At 39.9% G+C, this 20,344-nt stretch overlaps 1 protein-coding gene across 3 annotated transcripts in view; it reads right to left on the reverse strand.

Annotated features, from left to right (window-relative positions):
* The window catches only part of MORN1 (MORN repeat containing 1), a 261,533-nt gene that overhangs the window by 81,228 nt on the left and 159,961 nt on the right, over positions 1–20,344 (reverse strand). For all 3 annotated transcript variants that reach the window (XR_012850962.1, XM_075840954.1, XM_075840955.1), the window contains exon 12: positions 12,854–12,936. Coding sequence is in view for 2 of the 3 variants with exons in the window: in XM_075840954.1 (XP_075697069.1) it covers positions 12,854–12,936 (83 nt within the window). In the remaining variant the exon portion in view is untranslated. The remainder of the gene's footprint in view (positions 1–12,853; positions 12,937–20,344) is intronic.

Genomic DNA, 20,344 nt, shown 5'->3' on the forward strand with positions numbered 1-20,344 from the left:
TAAAGGTGGAAAAAGTTCTGAAATTATTCATCTTGTACTGATTTTTTGACAAAAACCTGGCATTTTAACAGGGGTGTGTAGACTTTTTAGAGACACTGTATATGGTACGGCTGCAATTGTAACGACCCAAGGAAAAAAGAAAAAACACGGTGTTTAATCCGTATCATGCATGGCGTGAACAAAACCTCAAAAACAATGGCAGAATTGTTAATAAAAGTAAGACCATAAGTTTTATGCACCCAAAAATTGTGCCAAAAAAATCTACACGTAGTCCTGCAATAAACAAGCCCTCACACGGCTACGTCAACGGAAAAATTAAAAACTTGTGGGCTTCAGAATATAGACCTACATAAAAACAATATACATTTGGTATTGCCGCAATTATGCAGACCCATATAATAAAGATAACATTATTGATACTGCATGCCGTAAAAAAACGCAATAAACGATGACAGAATTACTATTCTAAATAGACAGTCGAGTCACGTTATTATGACCACATCCTTCTTTTTTTCGACGTTGGCAGCGCGTAGCCCATGAAGGAAGTGATGTGTCGTAGGCTGGCTTGGTGGGTATATAAGGTGTGTGATAGGCTGTCTGAACACATATCACTCGTTGCCATGGGTAAAAGAGGCGATTTATCAGAGTTGCAAAAAGGGATGATTATTGGCTTTCGGGTAAGGGTGGCAGTATTTCTTAAACAACGCAGTTTGCGAACTGTTCGTGTGCTGCTGTGATAAAGGGTATGGTGAGTGCACAAATTGTGAATAACGGACGTAGAAACTGTGGAGCACCATGTGCCATTGATGTGAGAGGTGAACGTCGGCTACAAAGGTGCGCGAGGGCTGAACATCACGCTACAGTGGAGCAGCTAACCATGAAAATCAACCAGGGGGCTACCCGACGTGTGTCTAACAGTTCAGCGAACCCGACTGCGTATAGGGCTCCGAAGCAGATGGATGTTCACTGTTCCTATGCTAACAAAGGTGCATCGGAAAAAAAGGCTTTAACTTGCATGGCATTATCGGAATTAGATAACCGATGATTGGCAAAGGGTTGCCTTCTCCGATGAGTTATGTTTTCTGCTTCATCGAACGGATGGACATTGGCGTGTCAGGCGAGAAACAACAGAGAACAAACACCCTGCAACCATTTCTGGAAGAACACAAGCTGGTGGCGGCAGCAGCGTTCTGGTCTGGGGAATGTTTTCTTGGCATTCTCTGGGCACACTCATCCATGTGGAAGGCTCGGAACCGATTTGTGTATGAATCCATCGTTGCAGATGACGTTCACCCATACATGCTGTTTGTCTTCCCTGGGGCAGAAGGAATCTTCCAGCAAGACAATGCGACATGTCACACGACTACAAATGTCCGACAGCGGTTGGAAGAGCACAACCAAGACTTCCAAGTACTTCCCTGGCCCCCTAATTTGCCAGACTTGAGCCCAATTGAGCATCTGTGGGACGACCTCGCTTTATGATCCTCCCCCGCGCACCTTCCAGTAAATGTGGGGTGCACTGCAGGCAGCACGGCGCAAGATACCTGAGATAACCTACCAGCACCTTACTGAGTCACTCACAGCCCGTCTAGCTGCTGTCCGTGCTGCACACGGCGGTTACTCTGGATATTAGCTGGTGGTCATAATAATGTAACTCATCTGTGTAAAAGTTAAATAAAAAATTATATGTACCCCAAATAAAAACTACAATTTGTCCCGCAAAAATCATACAGCGTTGTCGATGGAAATATAAGAAAGTTATAGCTTTTGGAATGTTTTTGTAAAGGATCTGCCAGACACAGCTTCTGTGTCGACGCCCGTGGGTAATCAGTCTGCACCTGCTCCTAAGTCTGAGAGAGTGACACGATCTTCTACCAGTCAGGCTGGGAGGCTGAGGAGTGGGAAAGCCTATCACAGCCTGGCCAGACGGAGCTAGCTTCCGCCCTCTGTCTATTTATACCTGCATTTCCTGCTCCTCCTTTGCCTGTGATTCTTTTCTGTTTCCTGGCTCTGCTGCTCCTGCTATCATTATTGACCTTGCTTCATTTTTGACCCTGGCTTTACTGACTACGCTCCTGCTCTGCGATTTGTACCTCGTGCACTCCTGGTTTGACTCGGCTCGTTCACTACTCTTGTTGCTCACTGTGTTGCCGTGGGCAATTGCCCCATTTCCCTTAGCTTCTGTGTACCCTTGTCTGTCATGCACTTATTGAGCGTAGGGACCGTCGTCCAGTTGTACGCCGTCGCCTAGGACGGGCCGTTGCAAGTAGGCAGGGACTGAGTGGCGGGTAGATTAGGGCTCACCTGTCTGTCTCCCTACCCCGTCATTACAGTTTTGATGAAAAAAAACAAAAACACTAAATCCTGAAGGTCCAAAATAGGCCACATCTTTAACGGGTTAATGCACTAGTTTAAATATATTGAACTGATCTGAAATTTTTGGAGAGAAGGTGGATATGAGGCACTGTATCTGCAAAGCGGACACCAGGGACACATAAGACTATATTATAACAAGTGAAGGTCTTTTGTAAATAAAAATAAAATCTAGAAGAGTGAAGAAACATTCAATAGATTCTAGAAGGTCTAATGTAAATACAGTACCTGAGACCTAAGAAGTTGCAGGCCTACTGGCACCAAAGAGGCATCATCATGTTTTTTCCATGCATGTCAACAGTACATCCTGTCCTTCAACTCTGATTAGAATAGCAGTGACAGTGGACAGTGATGTAGGGTCCACATCACATACTGTTAACATAACTGTCCTTAACCTAGTCACCGCTGTTGAAGTCATGTGAAAAGACAGGGATTTAAGGTCCACGGTATGTACTGATGACACTTCTGGAAGGACAGTCTGATACACAATCATATGGAAACTACATGAGATGTTAAGGCTTGCTGTATTGGGAGGCCTGCTTCTTCTTCCAGCTATTTCATGAAGCTGGGAACAGTATGTACCTCATTGACCAAAGGTTATTACATAAATTCCAAAGGCCAAATCTAATCTCGCTATTATAATTATAGGCTCTTGAAAGGTACTGATTCTCCATGCAGAGATCCAGCTGGCAGTGGGTCTTTAGGGAAATGTCCAACCCTTTATAGAGCATTGAAACATTACTTGCGTTATCAGCTAAGCCAGAGACACCCATCTGTATACAGCCCTGTTTCGGAGTTGTTGCTCCTCATCAGTACAGAGTAGGGTTCGGGTTGGCTGGGTGACATGATTTGTAGTGGCTCTTGGAAGGTTTTGTTTTTTTGCAGAAATGCACTTGGTAGGGAGTCTTTAGGGCAATGTTCCCTAGGGAAAAAAATGCAAAATAGCCCTCCTCGAGAAGGAAGAAAACTGAGCATAATTCTGTACCAGGTTCTGTTGCATTGACTAGCTCTCGACAACATAAATGAATAAATCCTGCATTGTAATGCAAATGTAAATAGTGAAATGACAAGATAACCACAGCTTGCTGACTCTAAACATTGGAGAGAAGAGAGATCATAAACACTATCTTCAATCAATGAAGAAAACACTGGAGTGAGTGTAACGTGCGGCAGGGATCACTAGGGGCTCGGCTTTGCTTAAGTGGCTGATAGCAGGCAACCAGAGATTTACATTTTCTATAACTGCTTTAGTTTATGCTGATATCTTTTCAATAAAACATTTCTTATTTCAGCATAGTAAGCAGTCTGTAGAGTCTACAAATAACCAACACGAGGTTTTCCTATAAATATATGTGACATGGTGCAATTTGCTTATCCCATGAATATACAACTGCTCCTGTTGGGCTTTCTGTTTTCCAGGACCGATTCCCTTTAGAAAAAAAACATTTTACAGCTATCCTCCAACGATGGAACAGTGGGGGCAATTGCGCACACTAAACAGACCCTTGGACTCTTGAGTGGGGAGCTAAAAAATAGACCACAGCAGATGCTGATGAGCTTGGCTGCCCATCATCTCCATAAGTCCTCCATGCCAATTAACAATTATGAGATTACTCATTTGTCATTACTTAACCACAAATTCAAGAAGCTGTGGGTGGGGAGGCTGTTTTCTGACAATTTTTTATCCATTTAAAAGGGGGAAAATGTGTTGTCACTTCAAAAGGGGTTTAAGTGAGCATTAGTAAAGTTTCCTTCAACCAAAGAAGTATAAATCCTCAGATCAGCCTCTCAGCTCAGAAATTGTAATTGCCTTTTAGCTACATAAACGTTCAGTAACATGGTTATGATTTGTAATAACCCTATAAATGAAAATGCTTGTAGCACTAGTAAGCAGTAAAATAGCCAGAAATATTTCACTAAGGGCATGTGATGTCAGCGATGGACAGTGATGTCAGTAGATACAATACTAGAGTACCCGACCAGAGCATCGGACCAGAGCACTCTAGTCTGGGACTCCGGTTCTGGAGATGCCAATGATGTCATTGTCCATATATGGACAGTAATATCAGGAGTGGTACAATGCTGGAGACCCAAGCCAGAGCATCAAAAGTGCTCTGGCCAGTGACTCAGCCCTGGGGAAGCTCCTAAAATCACTGTCCATATACGACGCTTCCCCAGGGCCAAAGTCTGCAAACAGTGATGTTGGGAACTTCCTGACCTATACGTTTCATGTATACCTATGACGGATGCCATACAGTGGCATCTGTCCCCATAGGCGCCCATGTTAAAAAACAAATACTGCACGGTATATCTTTCTTTTGCGGGATCCCACGGGATGGAATAGCGCTGTCTACTACACAATTTCATCCTTAAAAAAAAAAAGGCACACTGATGTATACCAGCACTACAGGCTATTGGAGCTCTATGGACACGTTTATCGTACATTAGGAGCTTTGCCAAAGTGCTCGATAAACGAAGGGCACAATCATGATATGTACAGGCCCTAATACGTAGAACAATTAATAAACAAACAATATAATTAAAATTATATTGAATGTATTATGCAATGTATATTCAGATAAATGGTTATATGGCAGTTATTTACACAGGAACTGTATCAATAAACTTAAATGCGATCATTACTAATAATAGTACAGTAACAATATACCCAATAAAATCACCATCAGTAGTAATATACCAGTTATAAGAACAAGACTTAATACACAGTAAAATTATCTTCAGTCCTAATGTGCCAGCAATATACACAACACTCATAGCAATAGCTGGTAATTTGGCCATCAGAAGTAGCCTTTAGAGGCAATATGGCAATAATATGTAGAGTACTTGTAATAACGCCCAGTAAATGGACAATACTAGTAATAGGACAGCAATATGCACAGTAATCACCTATGGCGAGTGGTTTGTCCTCTTATGTTTATATATTGTCAATGACCAGTTATTTTTGTAACATCTCAGGGTGAATTAAATTGACAAATTTTTTATTTTTTTTATTAGTTATTTTTTCCACAGCAATCTTTGATACGAACATCATACATTTTATTCCCTGATGAGCCACATTATTGGTTGTAAAGCATACGACTTTACAGAGATACAACAGTGTATTCAAGGCATAGGTTCCAGCATAGGCCGTCCCTATATTCTTTAGGATTAGCACTAGGATGGGTGTAATAGGGAGCTATGAGTCGAGAAATAGAGTGGCCTTGTACAATAACACTGTACCCCACGACAGTCATTTTACATCTATGGCACCAACTGTTATACTAATGTTGCAAGCCTATAATTTTCTATCTATCCAATGAATATGTATTTGCTTTTCTAATATATATATAATAGAAGCTAAGATTTATGTCATCCCAATTTTCAGGTATAAGGTAGGCTGGTTTTTGGCTATGGGAGCTCAACATTTTTTCAGTCCTGCAGTGACGCTGACTACAAACAGTCTCCTCTGTAGTCAGGTTCCATGAGTTAAACCGACTATTTGGTCTAGTGATTGATCTTGCAGCTGCATTCTCTCTCAGATGTCACACAGCAACTGCAGTGACTAAGAAGAACCATCTCACTAGCATCAGGGAGAAAAGGAGGACTTAGGAGACAGTACAGACTGCTGAAAGAGGGTAGGAAGACGTATCTGCAACAGTGTAGGAGAGAACGATCTGACGCAGGAGGGAGAGATGGAGAGTGTGTAGTATGTTCCACACTAAAATTTTCTGGGATGACACCATGATCATACAATAGCGGGTAGGGGAATGTTCTGAAGACCCAAGCTAAAAAGGAGCAACATGAAAATTTAAGACCTCAAAAAAGGAAGCATCCTTTTAAAGGTCCGGACACAAATGTCTTATATACTGGTTCTAAATAAGGACAATGATAATACATTCATTCTGGATAGATTCAGTTCCTCACTGATAAGACTATGCAGATGAATAAATCATTCTTAAATAAACGTGATGCAGGACATGAACTATTTCATCTTCTACATTTCATAAATTGGGAGTATCCTTGGTTTTTCAAAAAATAAAATTAGCGTGAGCTACCTGTCAGCACGCAACATGAGTATCGGGCAGTATATGAGCTGGCCCAGCATAGAAATTCCCCAGGTATGTGTAGTAAGCACGGTAAATATTTTATCCTGCATGCAGCCGCACAAACTGATGGCTTTATAATCAGCCGATAATAAAGAAAAGATAACTGACATGGCCAGCACGGCAGGGGATTGCTCTTCTAAGAAACTAATGAATGAGAACATGCTGCAGGTTATGAGGATGTCCTGCTCCAGACACCATAGAAGATCAATGCATCAGACAGCTGCGAGTGCATTAGGTGACCTAATTGTCTGGAACTCCAGCAGATCTTGCGTGTTCACACAGAGCATCAATTATATATACTGTGTGATCCCCGGGCTAAAATAAAGACTGCAGCCGAGGTAAACAATGCCACGTTCAATCTATGGCAAGGTTGGCTGCAATCTAGAATATGATTTGAAGAAATGTGAAGATAAATTCTCTCATATGAAAAGAAAAAGGACAGCGGCACCGAGAGTAGAGGGTGGTTGGAACATATGTTTGATTATTTTCAGAAGAAACCTGAACTTGAGGTATGGCGGTACTCATTGCTTTTCAGAAAGTCACAATAGTCAACACAATTTTTTATTGTGCCGGTGCCCTCTGACATTTATTTGTAATTAAACTCATTAAATATATGAAATACATGATAACCACATGCTTGTTTGCTTTTTGTAGGCCTGTCCGCTAGTCTCACCAGGTCTACGTTTTGGAAAGATCACATGGGTCTGAGATACATAGAATCATAGAGGTCGGCTCACTTCCATATAATTAAGATATCAATATCTTACAGTGGCTAATATATAATGTCTTTTATAAAGCGCTTTCACCTGGTCGTTTCTATAACTTCCATAGAGTTGTTTGAAGCGTCAGCGAGCATGTTCCACCGCCGCTCCATACAAACGCTTTCTGAGTAGTCCCCATTTTAAATAGACCTTAGAGGAGGGAAAAGGCTGCCATGTTAACCCTCTTGGTTGTGATTAATGGGTGGTCACAGAAAAAGAAGGATGAGGACACATATGATTATGCCAGCCCTCCTTATCAGCATTGTGGAGACATCTAAAAGGGTCTGTCCACAGTCGTAGTGTTTTTGGAGTGCGGAAGTAACTGGGAGCACACAAAATACTAGAGAGGGGAAAAGTAAATGTAAATCTTGACTGATACTCTAGAAGAATGATAAAATACAAAGGTCTATCCAAAATGACGTGAGGCCGGGGAGTAGCTAAAGGAACTGGCGGGGCATGTCTTCCAGGTGCAATGGGGGCTACCAGTAGGTCACTCTCGCTTTGCCAGGGTATTTAAATACAGGACTAGAGTTGCAAACTGAATCTTTGACCCGGGTAAGGGTTAAAGGGTAACTAAACTTTTGACATGTCATAGTGACGTGTCAGAAGTTTTGATCAGTTGAGATCAGAGCACTGAGACCCCCACGATCCTTATAATGAAGCGGCAGGAGCGCTCGGGTCAGCGCTGTGCTGCTCCGATTCTGAACGTCTTTTCTCGGAAAGTGGTGTACAAGCTCAATAGAAAGTCAAAAGTTTTTAAAAGTTTAGTTACCTGTTAAAGCTGGGCTACGATTCAGACTTGAGTTTGATGAAAAATATGTCTTGGACTTGTTTGTGCTACTCATTTAATTAAATTGGAGCTAAATTGGATGAGATAAACAACCAAATCACCCCCTGCATTCAAGGCTCAGTTCCTCTATGTGAGTCTTACTACCACCATCACATACCTTAAGGGTACAAAGAGAAGTGAACGCAGAATCGAATGGTGTTAACTAGCGAGAGGTAGATGTCTAAGCAGTATAATTAATCATAAACAAGGTTGACATGATGAGGAATCATAGGCTAGCTGCCTAGATACCAATGGCTGGGAGAAGGGACAGTAATGTAAGCAGATAAATTGTGACTTAGATAGTCCCTTGTATTCTTTGCTAGGTGTTATTAGCCAAATTGCACAATATTTTTTGTGTGCCGTTTAGACTAATAATGAAGCAGACCTCCAGGCTATGCTGCCCTTAAACAGTGCAGCAAAATATGATGACAGATCTGCCTACATTTTTAGTTTTGAATAGAGTTAAGGCAACAAGTTTGATCGGGGCAAACAAAACGTTTGATTTTCTTATTGATTATCGAAAAATCATTTGTAGTATTGCACAAATGTATGTGCCACACAACGCTATGCAAAGTATTGAAGGTATATAAGTAACTTAACAAGAATTGACATACTACACAATGGTAGCTACCACCTAATGAATGCAGATTACGCAAAACCACTGAAAAAAATACTCTTCCTTTTCTATAATATTACGGTACTATTTTATCCCTTATTTCCAGGAAGGTTTCTTTCCTCATGTCTCGCTAAGGTCTCCTAGACAGGATGACATGTTCACAGGAAAGTTGTCATGCTGAGCTCCTTAGAAGACACAATGGGCGCTGGTCTGCTAATAATACAGAGGCAGATTAAAGGATGAATGACTGAATCAGAGGTCATCATGACATTTCCCACAGCTTTTGAGTCATAGACCTGAAAGTCTCCCAGATAATAGATCCACGGACAGTATGATTATTCCAGAGCATAACATTTAAATTGTATGACTGACACTGAGAGACCCGAGCAGGTGATATTTTATGATTAGCAAAAAAAGAAAAGTCACGGTTATTAGACACTGAGGAGGAGTGGGATTATAGGGTATGTGAATCAGAATCCTTCGGAGTTGGGATTTGCCATATAAAAACTTATAGTGTAAAGCAAAGACTTGTCAAGTATACTACTTTACAAATACATTACTCACAAAAATGACCTGCGTCTTTCTCTTAACTCTATCTGCATTTATGTAAAAATTTAAGCTCAAATATTCCCGTGTACTCTATTAAGAAATTATGTGCAGGACTTCCCTCGGTATGATGCCATTACATGCCATGTAAACTAAAGGGAGAGAAAAAACAAAACATGGCGCCACATAGTGCAGATTACCCACGGGTAAATATCAAGGGGGGCAAGGAATACAGTCTGCTCACCTTGAGTGGTTGTGCAAGATACAGACACAACACTGATGAGGATGCAAAACGAATTCCAGCCTACGTAGCAGTTTCTACTGCAGTAGATGTACTTGTGCAAACACACTAGAAGTGTGTGCAGGTTTCTTTGTGGAACCAGAAGATCAGCTGCTGCTATGGTCCAAACCGGTAGACGGGAGTTTACCCCCAGATAGAGCAATAAAATAGTGAAAAATTAGGACCAATATAACGGCGCTGCTGAACATAAAAGGGTTTAATGAGAGGCTACGCGTTTCGACACAGGACATGCATCTTCATCAGGCCATAAACCCTGATGAAGACGCATGTCCTGCGTCGAAACGCATAGCCTCTCATTAAACCCTTTTATGTTCAGCAGCGCCGTTATATTGGTCCTAATTTTTCACTATTTTATTGATCATTACATGCCATGGGCAGCTTCAGCCCCTCAGTCACAGACTGTCTTCTCCAGACAGAGAAGACAGTGTGGCTGTGGTTTAATAGCCATATAGTTCTCTCTATTGTAGGGCAAATAGATCAACGTAAATGAGATCTCTGCCTGACTACTGGAACGAACGGTGGAGCTCAATGTTTTTTAGTTCCACTGTCAGGTTGTTTCGCACAGTTTGTCATCCCCTAAAACTGACCCTGTCCTCATACAGATTTGTTCACCCTTATCTTTGCTTGAATTTGGTTAAAGACTCCAATTCCTAATAAAACCAATTCAATACAATATTGCAACATTCTAGCAGAACCTATGACAGACTGCAATTCTCATCATAACCACGGATGACCCCACATAGACATCTCGTGACAGAGTATTGCAAAATCATGTTGTTTTTTCAAAGTTGGTCATCTCGTGTCACACATCTCAGGATATGTTGAGATAAGAGCAAAGGTAAGGAAGGATAAATCTGTTGAAAGGCATCATGGGATGAGGCAATTTAGGTCTTGTATCATACACTTACTCCCGGAAGAGCGTCTAAAAACCAAGATGGCCCCTGATCTGAAGCAGACCGGATGCTGGATAGCAGGGAAATAAGTAAAATAATAATAAAAATGTTCAGCATTTGATAGAAAATCAGGTGAGGGCCAGCATATATGTCATGCTCCAGTATAGAACCAGTGCCCCTGCACAGAATAAGTCTCCCAATCCCCAGTAGAGTCTCCTGCCTTCTTTTCCCACACGTTGCGCCCTCCTTTGTCCCCGTGCTTTCCTCATAGTAATTATAGAAAGAAATACAAAATGATCATATCTGTATCTGTATTTGATAAAACACTTACAAAAGAGGTTCTTTTCTTTTAATAAACAAAGGATCAGACAAGTTAGAATGCCAAAAAGTGAACCCAGACTACAGCCTACGAACATAGTGATGTTACAGTACATTAATAATACAAACAGTGATATCTCTGCACAGTGATGTCACAGTACAGGGATAATACAAACAGTGATGTCACAGTACAGGGATAATACAAACAGTGATGTCACAGTACCGGGATAATACAAACAGTGATGTCACAGTACAGGGATAATACAAACAGTGATGTCACAGTACCGGGATAATACAAACAGTGATTTCACAGTACAGGGATAATACAAACAGTGATGCCTCTGCACAGTGATGTCACGGTACAGAAGTAATGACCAAAGTGAAGTAACAGCACAGGAAGATAGTCCTAGTTATGTCAAAGTGCAGGGAGGATACACAAAGTGATGGCTTGGTACATGGATAATAAATACTGTGAAGTTTAGGAAAGTATTATTGTACACAGTGATGTCACAGTGAAGTAATCAGTGTCACAGTGTGTCACTATACAGAGATAATGTACAAAGTAATGTAACAAAACAGGAATAACAAACTATGAGGTTATAGGAAAGGGTTTTTGCACACATTGATGTCATGAGAATTATGCACACAGTGATGTAACAGAACTGAGATAATGTCACAGAACACAGATAATAATAATAATAGTGGTCACAAACACAACAAAAATTTGAACAACACATTCCAACAAAATGATACAAAACGTGTATGCAGGTGCAAGACCACCTGTGACTGTGACCTGTGACTGTGACCACCTCCCTATTTGTAAGTAGATTTAGCAGTAATGCATATTTATTTATATTTAGTGGTTTAGGTGGCATTAGTGTCGCAGTGTGCTGTCACCATGTCTTTTTCTGCTGTATATTTGCAGTCACAGGTGTTCTTGCACCTGTATACATGTTTTGTATCATTTTGTTGGAATGTGCTGTTCAAATTTTTGTTGTGTTTATGTGATTCATATATGTGGGATTAGTGACTGCCTCGATTTTTTTCTTGCACTCCTCCCATTCTGCCCTGGGTGATTTTAATTAGTTTAATGCTGGTTCCTACCATCCCCAGATATATATGTAGGCTTAGTCCCAGTTCTGGGTGTATGTGCAGAGTAGGTCCCCACCTTACAGAGGTCGCCTTGTCATGGCAGGTGAGCAAACACTTTTTGATCAAAATGTGCACTAAGAACCTCCCTATTATAAGTAGATTTAGCAGTAATGCATATTTATTTATATTTAGTGGCTTAGGTGGCATTAGTGTTCAAAGTGTGCTGTCGCCATTTCTTTTTCTGCTGAATTATAATAGTGGTGTCATAGCGAATGGCTATGGACTACAGTGATGTCACAGCACAGGAATAATAAATATATAAAATATAATGCACACAGTGATGTCACAGAAAAGTGGTAATGAACACAGTGATGTCATGGCACAGGCATAATTAATGTAATGATGTCACAGCAAAGAGATAATAAGCGCTGAAAGATAATGCGTCCCTTACTATCTCACTTTGACTGTGTAACTGAGCAGATTCACAAAGTCTGGCAAAGCTGAATGACAACTCTTGTGTTATAGCCGCCATATTGACAGTTATCCAGTCTTCCCTGATGCTAAGCAACAGCTGGATAGAATATTAAAATAATTTAAAATAAGATGATTATTATAGGGCTTAAATCGTCCTATAATAATCGTAATTTTTACTTAAACATATAGATACTAATTGATTTTTTTATTTTATTACAAATCACAACTTCTGCTGAAAATGTGTTAATATTTTAGGAACAAATATTATTAAGAATACAGCTATTATTGTCAGTAATAATAATAATAATAATAATAATAAAATTAAAGGCAAAGGCATCTCAACCTAGGAATTCACCCTTTGGATGCCAAAAGGGTTCCAACTGTGATGTGCAGGGACGAACTGATTGGTTTGGGGGAAGGACACGCTGTTATTTCCCAAAATAGAAGACTCTGCAAGAAGTCTGTCTTGCTTCAGGGAAAGCATGCACAACATAAGAGGGGAAGCAGATCCAGCTGAGCAACAGAAATACTGATTCACACCTACCTGCTGTCTTCAATCTTCTCCTGCGAGACTGTCATTTTATCAGTTTTCTCAGCAGTCGGTTTTCCACTTGTTTTTTTTCTAGTCTGAAATGTAAAGAAATATGGATGTAGAGCAAATCTATAGATAGATAATATGATATAGAATATTACACAGAAAGATATGAGATATATATATACATATACACAAGAGAGATAGATAGATAGATAGATAGATAGATAGATAGATAGATAGATAGATAGATAGATAGATAGATAGATAGATAGATAGATAGATAGATAGATAGATAGTATATGATATAGAATATGATAGATAGATAGATAGATAGATAGATAGATAGATAGATAGATAGATAGATAGATAGATAGATAGATAGATAGATAGATAGATAGATAGATAGATAGATAGATAGTATATGATATAGAATATGATAGATAGATAGAGAGAGATAGATAGATAGATAGATAGATAGATAGATAGATAGATAGATAGATAGATAGATAGATAGATAGATAGATAGATAGATAGATAGATAGATAGATAGATAGATAGATAGATAGATAGATAGATAGATAGATAGTATATGATATAGAATAAGATAGATAGATAGATAGATAGATAGATAGATAGATAGATAGATAGATAGATAGATAGATAGATAGATAGATAGATAGATAGATAGATAGATAGATAGATAGATAGATAGATAGATAGATAGATAGATAGTATATGATATAGAATATGATAGATAGATAGATAGATAGATAGATAGATAGATAGATAGATAGATAGATAGATAGATAGATAGATAGATAGATAGATAGATAGATAGATAGATAGATAGATAGATAGATAGTATATGATATAGAATATGATAGATAGATAGATAGATAGATAGATAGATAGATAGATAGATAGATAGATAGATAGATAGATAGATAGATAGATAGATAGATAGATAGATAGATAGATAGATAGATTATACATAGATAGATTTAATTCTTGTATCCCTTCTCTATACAGATGAGTAAAAACATTTGTGTACCCCTTGCATTTAACGGGATTCACGCATTATTGGATCCCGAAATGTGATCAAAGTACCTCCTGATCCCACCTCTTGCATGACTGTTCAGCATAGTCAATAGTGTAGGGGTTTTATGTATTATGTGTATAAAGGTTAATCATTGTATTATATATAATTATGAAACTTTTTAATATACAATGGCTCTGATTTACTTCACTAAAGTGGGATAAACTTGTTGGTAAATTCCTGCTTTGTGATTATTATTTTTTTTACCATTTTCAAGGTCTCTGTTTGCTGTCAGTGCATGAAAAATGTATTGTTTGCATTCAGAGTCTGAAAACATGTCCTTATCATATCCTGGCCCGTTACAAAAGAAAGCTCTGAAATACTTTAAGGAAACCTGTCACATTGACCATGCAGGCTAACGTGTGGGGAGCATGTTATGGAGCAGAGGGGATGAGCATATGGTTATATAGTTTTGTGAGGAAAGACTTATTGCAACTTGTATTTTATTCATTCAAATTCCCGGTTATTCTGGGCTTAGAAATCCAGTTGTAATCCGTGATTGACAGCTATCTCTGCATGCACAATCACACATGAAGAGGGCAGTCAATGATAGAGTGAGACCGCCCACTGACCTCCTGTCCCAGAATATACAGGGATTTCTCGGCTAGATGCGATGCTTCACATGGACCCATAATATTGCTGTGTGCATAAGGCCTTACAAAATAATACAGCTGGATCCCCAAAAATATTGTGTTCGGGCAACATGAATCTAATTTGTGTTGGGGAAGGGAAACTTTAAAGAAGCACTCCAGCAATTTGTTTTATCATGCTAACTCACTAGCAATGTTCTAGCAGTTTCATTTGTTTTTTCCAAACTCCGTTGCGTCCATGTATTTCAAACCCTTTTATTATGGGTAGCTGTGTCATGTGATCTCAGTCTGACCACCAATATAGACCATGCTCTCAGGTGTAGACAGGAGGTCATTTCTCCTCTGTATATGACTTCCTGGGAACTACAGGATTACATAATCACCAATCAAATCCCTCTCTTGCAGCTCCCCTCCACACCCAGCTCCACCCTCTTTGTTCTTCTGTATGACCCCCATGCATATAGTGTTGCTGAAGAGATAATTTCTGCCCTATCTATAGGAGAAAGAGTGAAGTGTTATAATAGGTGGGTCAGCTGCATCTGTGAGTGCTGTGTGCAGAGAGTCCAGAGTATTTCTATGAGATGGAGCTCCTCACTGCCTCCTGTGTAAAAACTGAGAGAGAAATCTATCACTAGCAGGAGGCAGAGGAGAGCAGTGTGAAGCTGCATCACATAGGATACACTGAGACTGCAATGTGAATACAGAAGTTCTATGTCACTGATCTATCATCACTTGCTGCACTTAGATAAGACTCAAAGCAATTGCAGTAATATAATAGGTGAGTCCATACAATGATTAGCTGCAAAGTTATAAAACTCCCCTGACTCACACGGACTGTCTATACTATTTATAAATGTTGTGTTAAGAGTCCAGTGTATTTCTAGGAGATGCTGTTTCTCACTGTCTCATGTGTAAAAACTGACAGAGAGAAAGCTATCACTAGCAGAATGCAGAGGAGACAGGCTGAAGCTGCATCACATACGATACACTAAGACTCTGCAGTGTGAGTACAGAATTTCTCTTTCACTGATCTATCATCTGCTGCACTTAGATAGCAGAGCAAGTGAAATGTGATGAGACTCTACCCCCACCTCTGCAAAGCCAGAATGATCATGGGAAATATAGGCTGCATTAAGGGAAGCACATCAGTGGAGAAGAAGGAATCAAAATGGTAGGCAACCCATAAATGGCACATTACCTTAAATAGGTATACACAAGGCCTACACAACAGCCTCTATAATATTCTTTAATAATAGCCTATTCTGCACTATATAGGCACAAAAAATAATTAGCTGGAGTGCTTCTTTAAGACTTCAAGTGGTTCTCCACTTTGGACAATCCCTACTTGTTAGAAGGGTCTTTTGACAATAAGCTGATCACAAAGTGTCCTCCTGCTGGGACCCAGAACGATATGCTGTAATCTGCTGATGTGCCAACACAGGGGGAGATTAAGTATTACATAGTGCTTATTTATCAATAGAATGTCTTTGTAATGCAGGACAGGATGGGTCCTCCAGAACGAGAGATGATCTTTGTAACTGTCAAGAGATGAGGATCCTGAACAGGGGACAACCCCCTATATTAAGTAAGATTTCAATAATAGGGGGGTATGAACATTTCTAAACTGGAAAAGCCCTTTAAAAACTTGGCCAAATAGTTTAGTTAGTATAGAAAAATCTCCATTTCTATATGTTTTGAAAAAACTAAACAAATATCCAATGTTTCTTAAGATCTCCACATCTACAGTGAACTTTACTCTTTGCAGCTGCTGAACACTCAATAAATATTTGGTTCTACGTTTTTTAACATCTAAAGCGTTTTCTATATGAACAGCCATGAACCTGTCCGCTTCTTCTAAGCTACCTGTGATGTTCTTAGTTGTGGTTGACAGATCAAGAGGTCTAGAAAGCGTTACTTAAGATTCATGAGAGCGCAAATCTGTATCAGACTGAGATAACACGGTTATGATTGAAAGCAATGTATTCAAGGATGATAGCTGAAATTCAAGGGACGTATCAAGTGTATCATTGATGATTCTGTCACGTTAAATAACGCTCTGCTTATTTCAGGACTGTTTTTATGTAATCTCCTAATCTCCAGGAACTTTTATATATATATATAAAAATAGGTATATCTATATAAATATATATATACATATAAATATATATATATATATATATATATATATATATATATATGGTTCTCACACATTAGTTTATTTTACAATACATCACATTTGATCTGGTGGAAATCGAGTCTTTATGGGCATCATCAAACCCTACAAGACCCTGTCATTGTTGGGTTGGATTTTGCCAATCCTACATTTCTCCTTTTGTTCTCCCTAGGAATGAGCGGCACCAAAAGTGTCTAGCAACTGCTCAGTCCTCCTTTCTCTATAGACACGACATGTAGGTTCAGGGTCCGGCCAAGACAAACCTGCAGGTTAATGGAAGATTAGGGGTGATAACTGACAGATGAATGACTTTGGGCCAACAGTTCTCTATGGCCAGCTTTAAGGAGTTTCCCTTTTTTATGCAAAAATAAATAGTGAATAATGAAAAAGTCTGCAACTTTCTAATGTCCTTTGTGGTTTAAATTCCTTATAACTTTTAAGAACTCTGTTTGCTGTCAGTGAATTAAATCACTATTGTTTACATGTAGAGGCTGAAAACTCATACAGAGAGCAGAATAGTGGAATTGACTGGCACGGCACTCACCCAGATCGCTTATTTGACTTTCATTAGCGTATCATTACTTATCCACAAAAAGACACAAAGATGTAATAAGGCTTGCAGGCTTTCTTCCATTCAGATCTCGTTCTAGTCACAACTGACAGTAGGACTGGTATATCCAGTCTAGGCAATACTCTGTAAACCAGAATGTTACAAGGACTGTAAAATGGTGTCCAAAAGTGAACGTGTGCTTAAAAGGAGTTTGTGGAATTTACACTGTGGCCAGTCCTTAGAATAGCCCATCAATATGTGATCTGTGGGTCCTACTCCTGGGTCCTCCACCCATCCCATATTAGGCCATTAATATAAATTCCTAAGAAACTTTTTTAAAGAGGTTGTTTCATTAAAAGACAACCAATTTTAGAATTTGGCCCCTGGGGCAATCAGGTGATCACCCCAGGTCCCGCTAAGAGAGCCCCCGGCAGCCAGTATTTTCTCTGCAGCAGCTGATGCAGGGGAAATATGGTATTACATGGTGGCCATTCACATGAATGGCTGCCCTTGTAATACAAGAACATGTCGTGTCCACCAGGACAAAAGCCGCTCGTACAGACCGCCCTCTATAATTGTCATATGCCTTTATTCTTCATGAGACAACCCCTGAAAGACTATCAACTAGGGCAGTGATTAACAACCAGTTTACCATGGGTTCAAAATGCTTCCACTCACAGGAAACCCCTTCCTCTATTCCTATCTCAAAAAAGTTTGGTGCGATCTATAATTCTTGTTCAACAAGATATTCTGGCTTCGATGTTAGATGTGTTGACTGTTTTGCCAAGCATCTTTAACCCCTTAATGACTAGTGACGGATATATCTGTCACAAGCAGGGGCTGGTTCCAGCATAGAGACGGATATGTCCATCACTCTGTTCTCCCGGGTACTGCCACTGTACCAACGAGTTCAGCAGCAGGAGCATGGCTGTTATACAAGAGCTCTCCAGTTCCGGCAGTTTAACCCCTTAGTTGCTGCTGTCAAAAGCAACCGCGACATCTAATGTGTTTGAGAGAGGGCTCTCCCTCTGTCACCTCATCGGCACACCCGCGATGAGATTGCGAGGTGCCGATGGGTTTCCAAAGCAGCCGGGGGCCTAACTAAGGTCCCCAGGTCTGCCTTCAGCAACTGCCCATTAGGCCATGCCAGAGGCACGGCCTAAGGGTAAGGCCACACGGTGCGTCGTTGACGCGGTTTTGTTGCGTTTGAAAACCGCATGCGGTCAACTTCATGTGTTTTCTGTCTCTGTAACGCTGCAGTTCTGTTGTGTTTTTAAAGGAAATAATTGATGTACATTGTTTTCACCCGTGTTGAAGTTTGTTAGGTGCTTCCTGTATATAGTTCATTACAAGGCATTGCAGAACTGTTAGAAAAACGCAAGCAGTTCAGCAACAACTTTGGCAGCGCGGTCATTAACCGCATGAGGTCGGACATTATGAAGATGCAGTTAACTGCACAAAAAACACATTGTAATATAATAGCAGCAGTCTGTCCATAACAAACATTTCACCATTGACTTCTGTTGAAAAAGGGCTTGCTGTGGTTTAAAAACGCACCATAAACGCACCGTGGCCGCACCGTGTGGCCTTACCCTAATAGATTGCCTGTAAGTTTTACACTGACGAGCAATAATGCTTTGGTATAATAAGTATACCAAGCATTATATCTGCGATTAGAAGATCGCAAAGGGAAGTCCCCTAGTGGGCCCAAAAAATTAATCAAATAGAGTTTATTTAAAAATAATAATAAAAAAAGATTACAGTAAAAATAAAATAAACCACTTTTTTTTTTCCATAAAAAGTGGATTTATTTAGTGAAAGTGTAAAAAAAAAATAACACATATAGATATATGGATCGTGATGACTCGAAGAATTAATACATTAAGCTGCCGGGCGAATGGCGTCCAAAAAAAACACCACAAAAAATAATGCCAAAATTCCTTTTTTTCCCATTCCCCCCACAAAAAAATAAATGAAAAGTTAATTAATAAGTCCCATGTACCCCAAAATAGTATCAATGAACAATACACCCGCAAAAAGCAAACCCACATACGGCCACATCGGCTGAAAAATAAAAAAGTTACGGCTCTTGGAAGGCGGCAATGCAAAACCAATTTTATTTTTTTAAAAGGGTTTTTATTGTGCAAACGTAGGAAAACATATAAAACCTTTACATATTTGGTATCTCTGTAATTGAGCCGACCTATAGAATAACGGTAACATGTTATGTACGCCTGATTTAATATTGAGGCATTCATAAGGTTTTTCTTTCGGAATGCATCAGATGCCCTATGTACAGAGGTATTCTTCCCTAGAAGTATTGCTTCTAAGAGAGAACATCTGTACGTATCGCGCCAACCTCTGTACTAGGAAGCCGTACGGCCCATCTATACTGCTGTACAGGTTCTGTGCACACAGCTCCGCCATGTGCATAAGCCCTTAGGGCACATTCAGACGGGGCGGAATTGCTGTTGAATTCCGTTCTGGACAGTCCGCAGTGGAATTCTGCAGCAGCCGTTTTTTACATTTCTTTCTATACATTTTTAGGAAACTTAGTTCAGACGTTGCAGAAAATAACTGTGCGGAAATCAGGCTGTGGTGCAGAATTTTCCCTCCGCAGCATGCTCATGACGTTGCGGAGAAGAAGTGGAATTTCACTGCAGATTTCAGCCTTTGCAATGCAAAAACTGAAACCTGTGGCAAGTTCGCTGTGATATCTGCAACGTCTGAATTACCTGTCAAATATGCAAATGTTGGTGGAGATTTGTTGCGTAATTGCCCCAAATCTGCACCTACATTTGCAGCGGAAAAATTCCGCCACGTCTGAACGTGCCCTAAAAGTGACACTTCTTGCTGCTGTGTTCTAGGGAATCCCTGACCAGGTTCTGAGGAACCCCAGGATTTCAAAGAGCCGTGGTTGGGAAACCCTGATCTAGGGTATAAATAGTTTGGCAAATTTTATACAGCCAGATCATGGGCCTATACCAATACTCTTTCCGATCTATTTGGCCTCAAAAACAATTGAGGTAACTCAGAATTTTCTTCTCTTCTGCTAAATACAAACATTATTTTCTTCCTGCGCTTCCATTCT

The sequence above is a fragment of the Rhinoderma darwinii genome, chromosome 10 (genome assembly GCF_050947455.1).
Source record: "Rhinoderma darwinii isolate aRhiDar2 chromosome 10, aRhiDar2.hap1, whole genome shotgun sequence".
Classification (NCBI taxonomy): domain Eukaryota; kingdom Metazoa; phylum Chordata; class Amphibia; order Anura; family Rhinodermatidae; genus Rhinoderma; species Rhinoderma darwinii.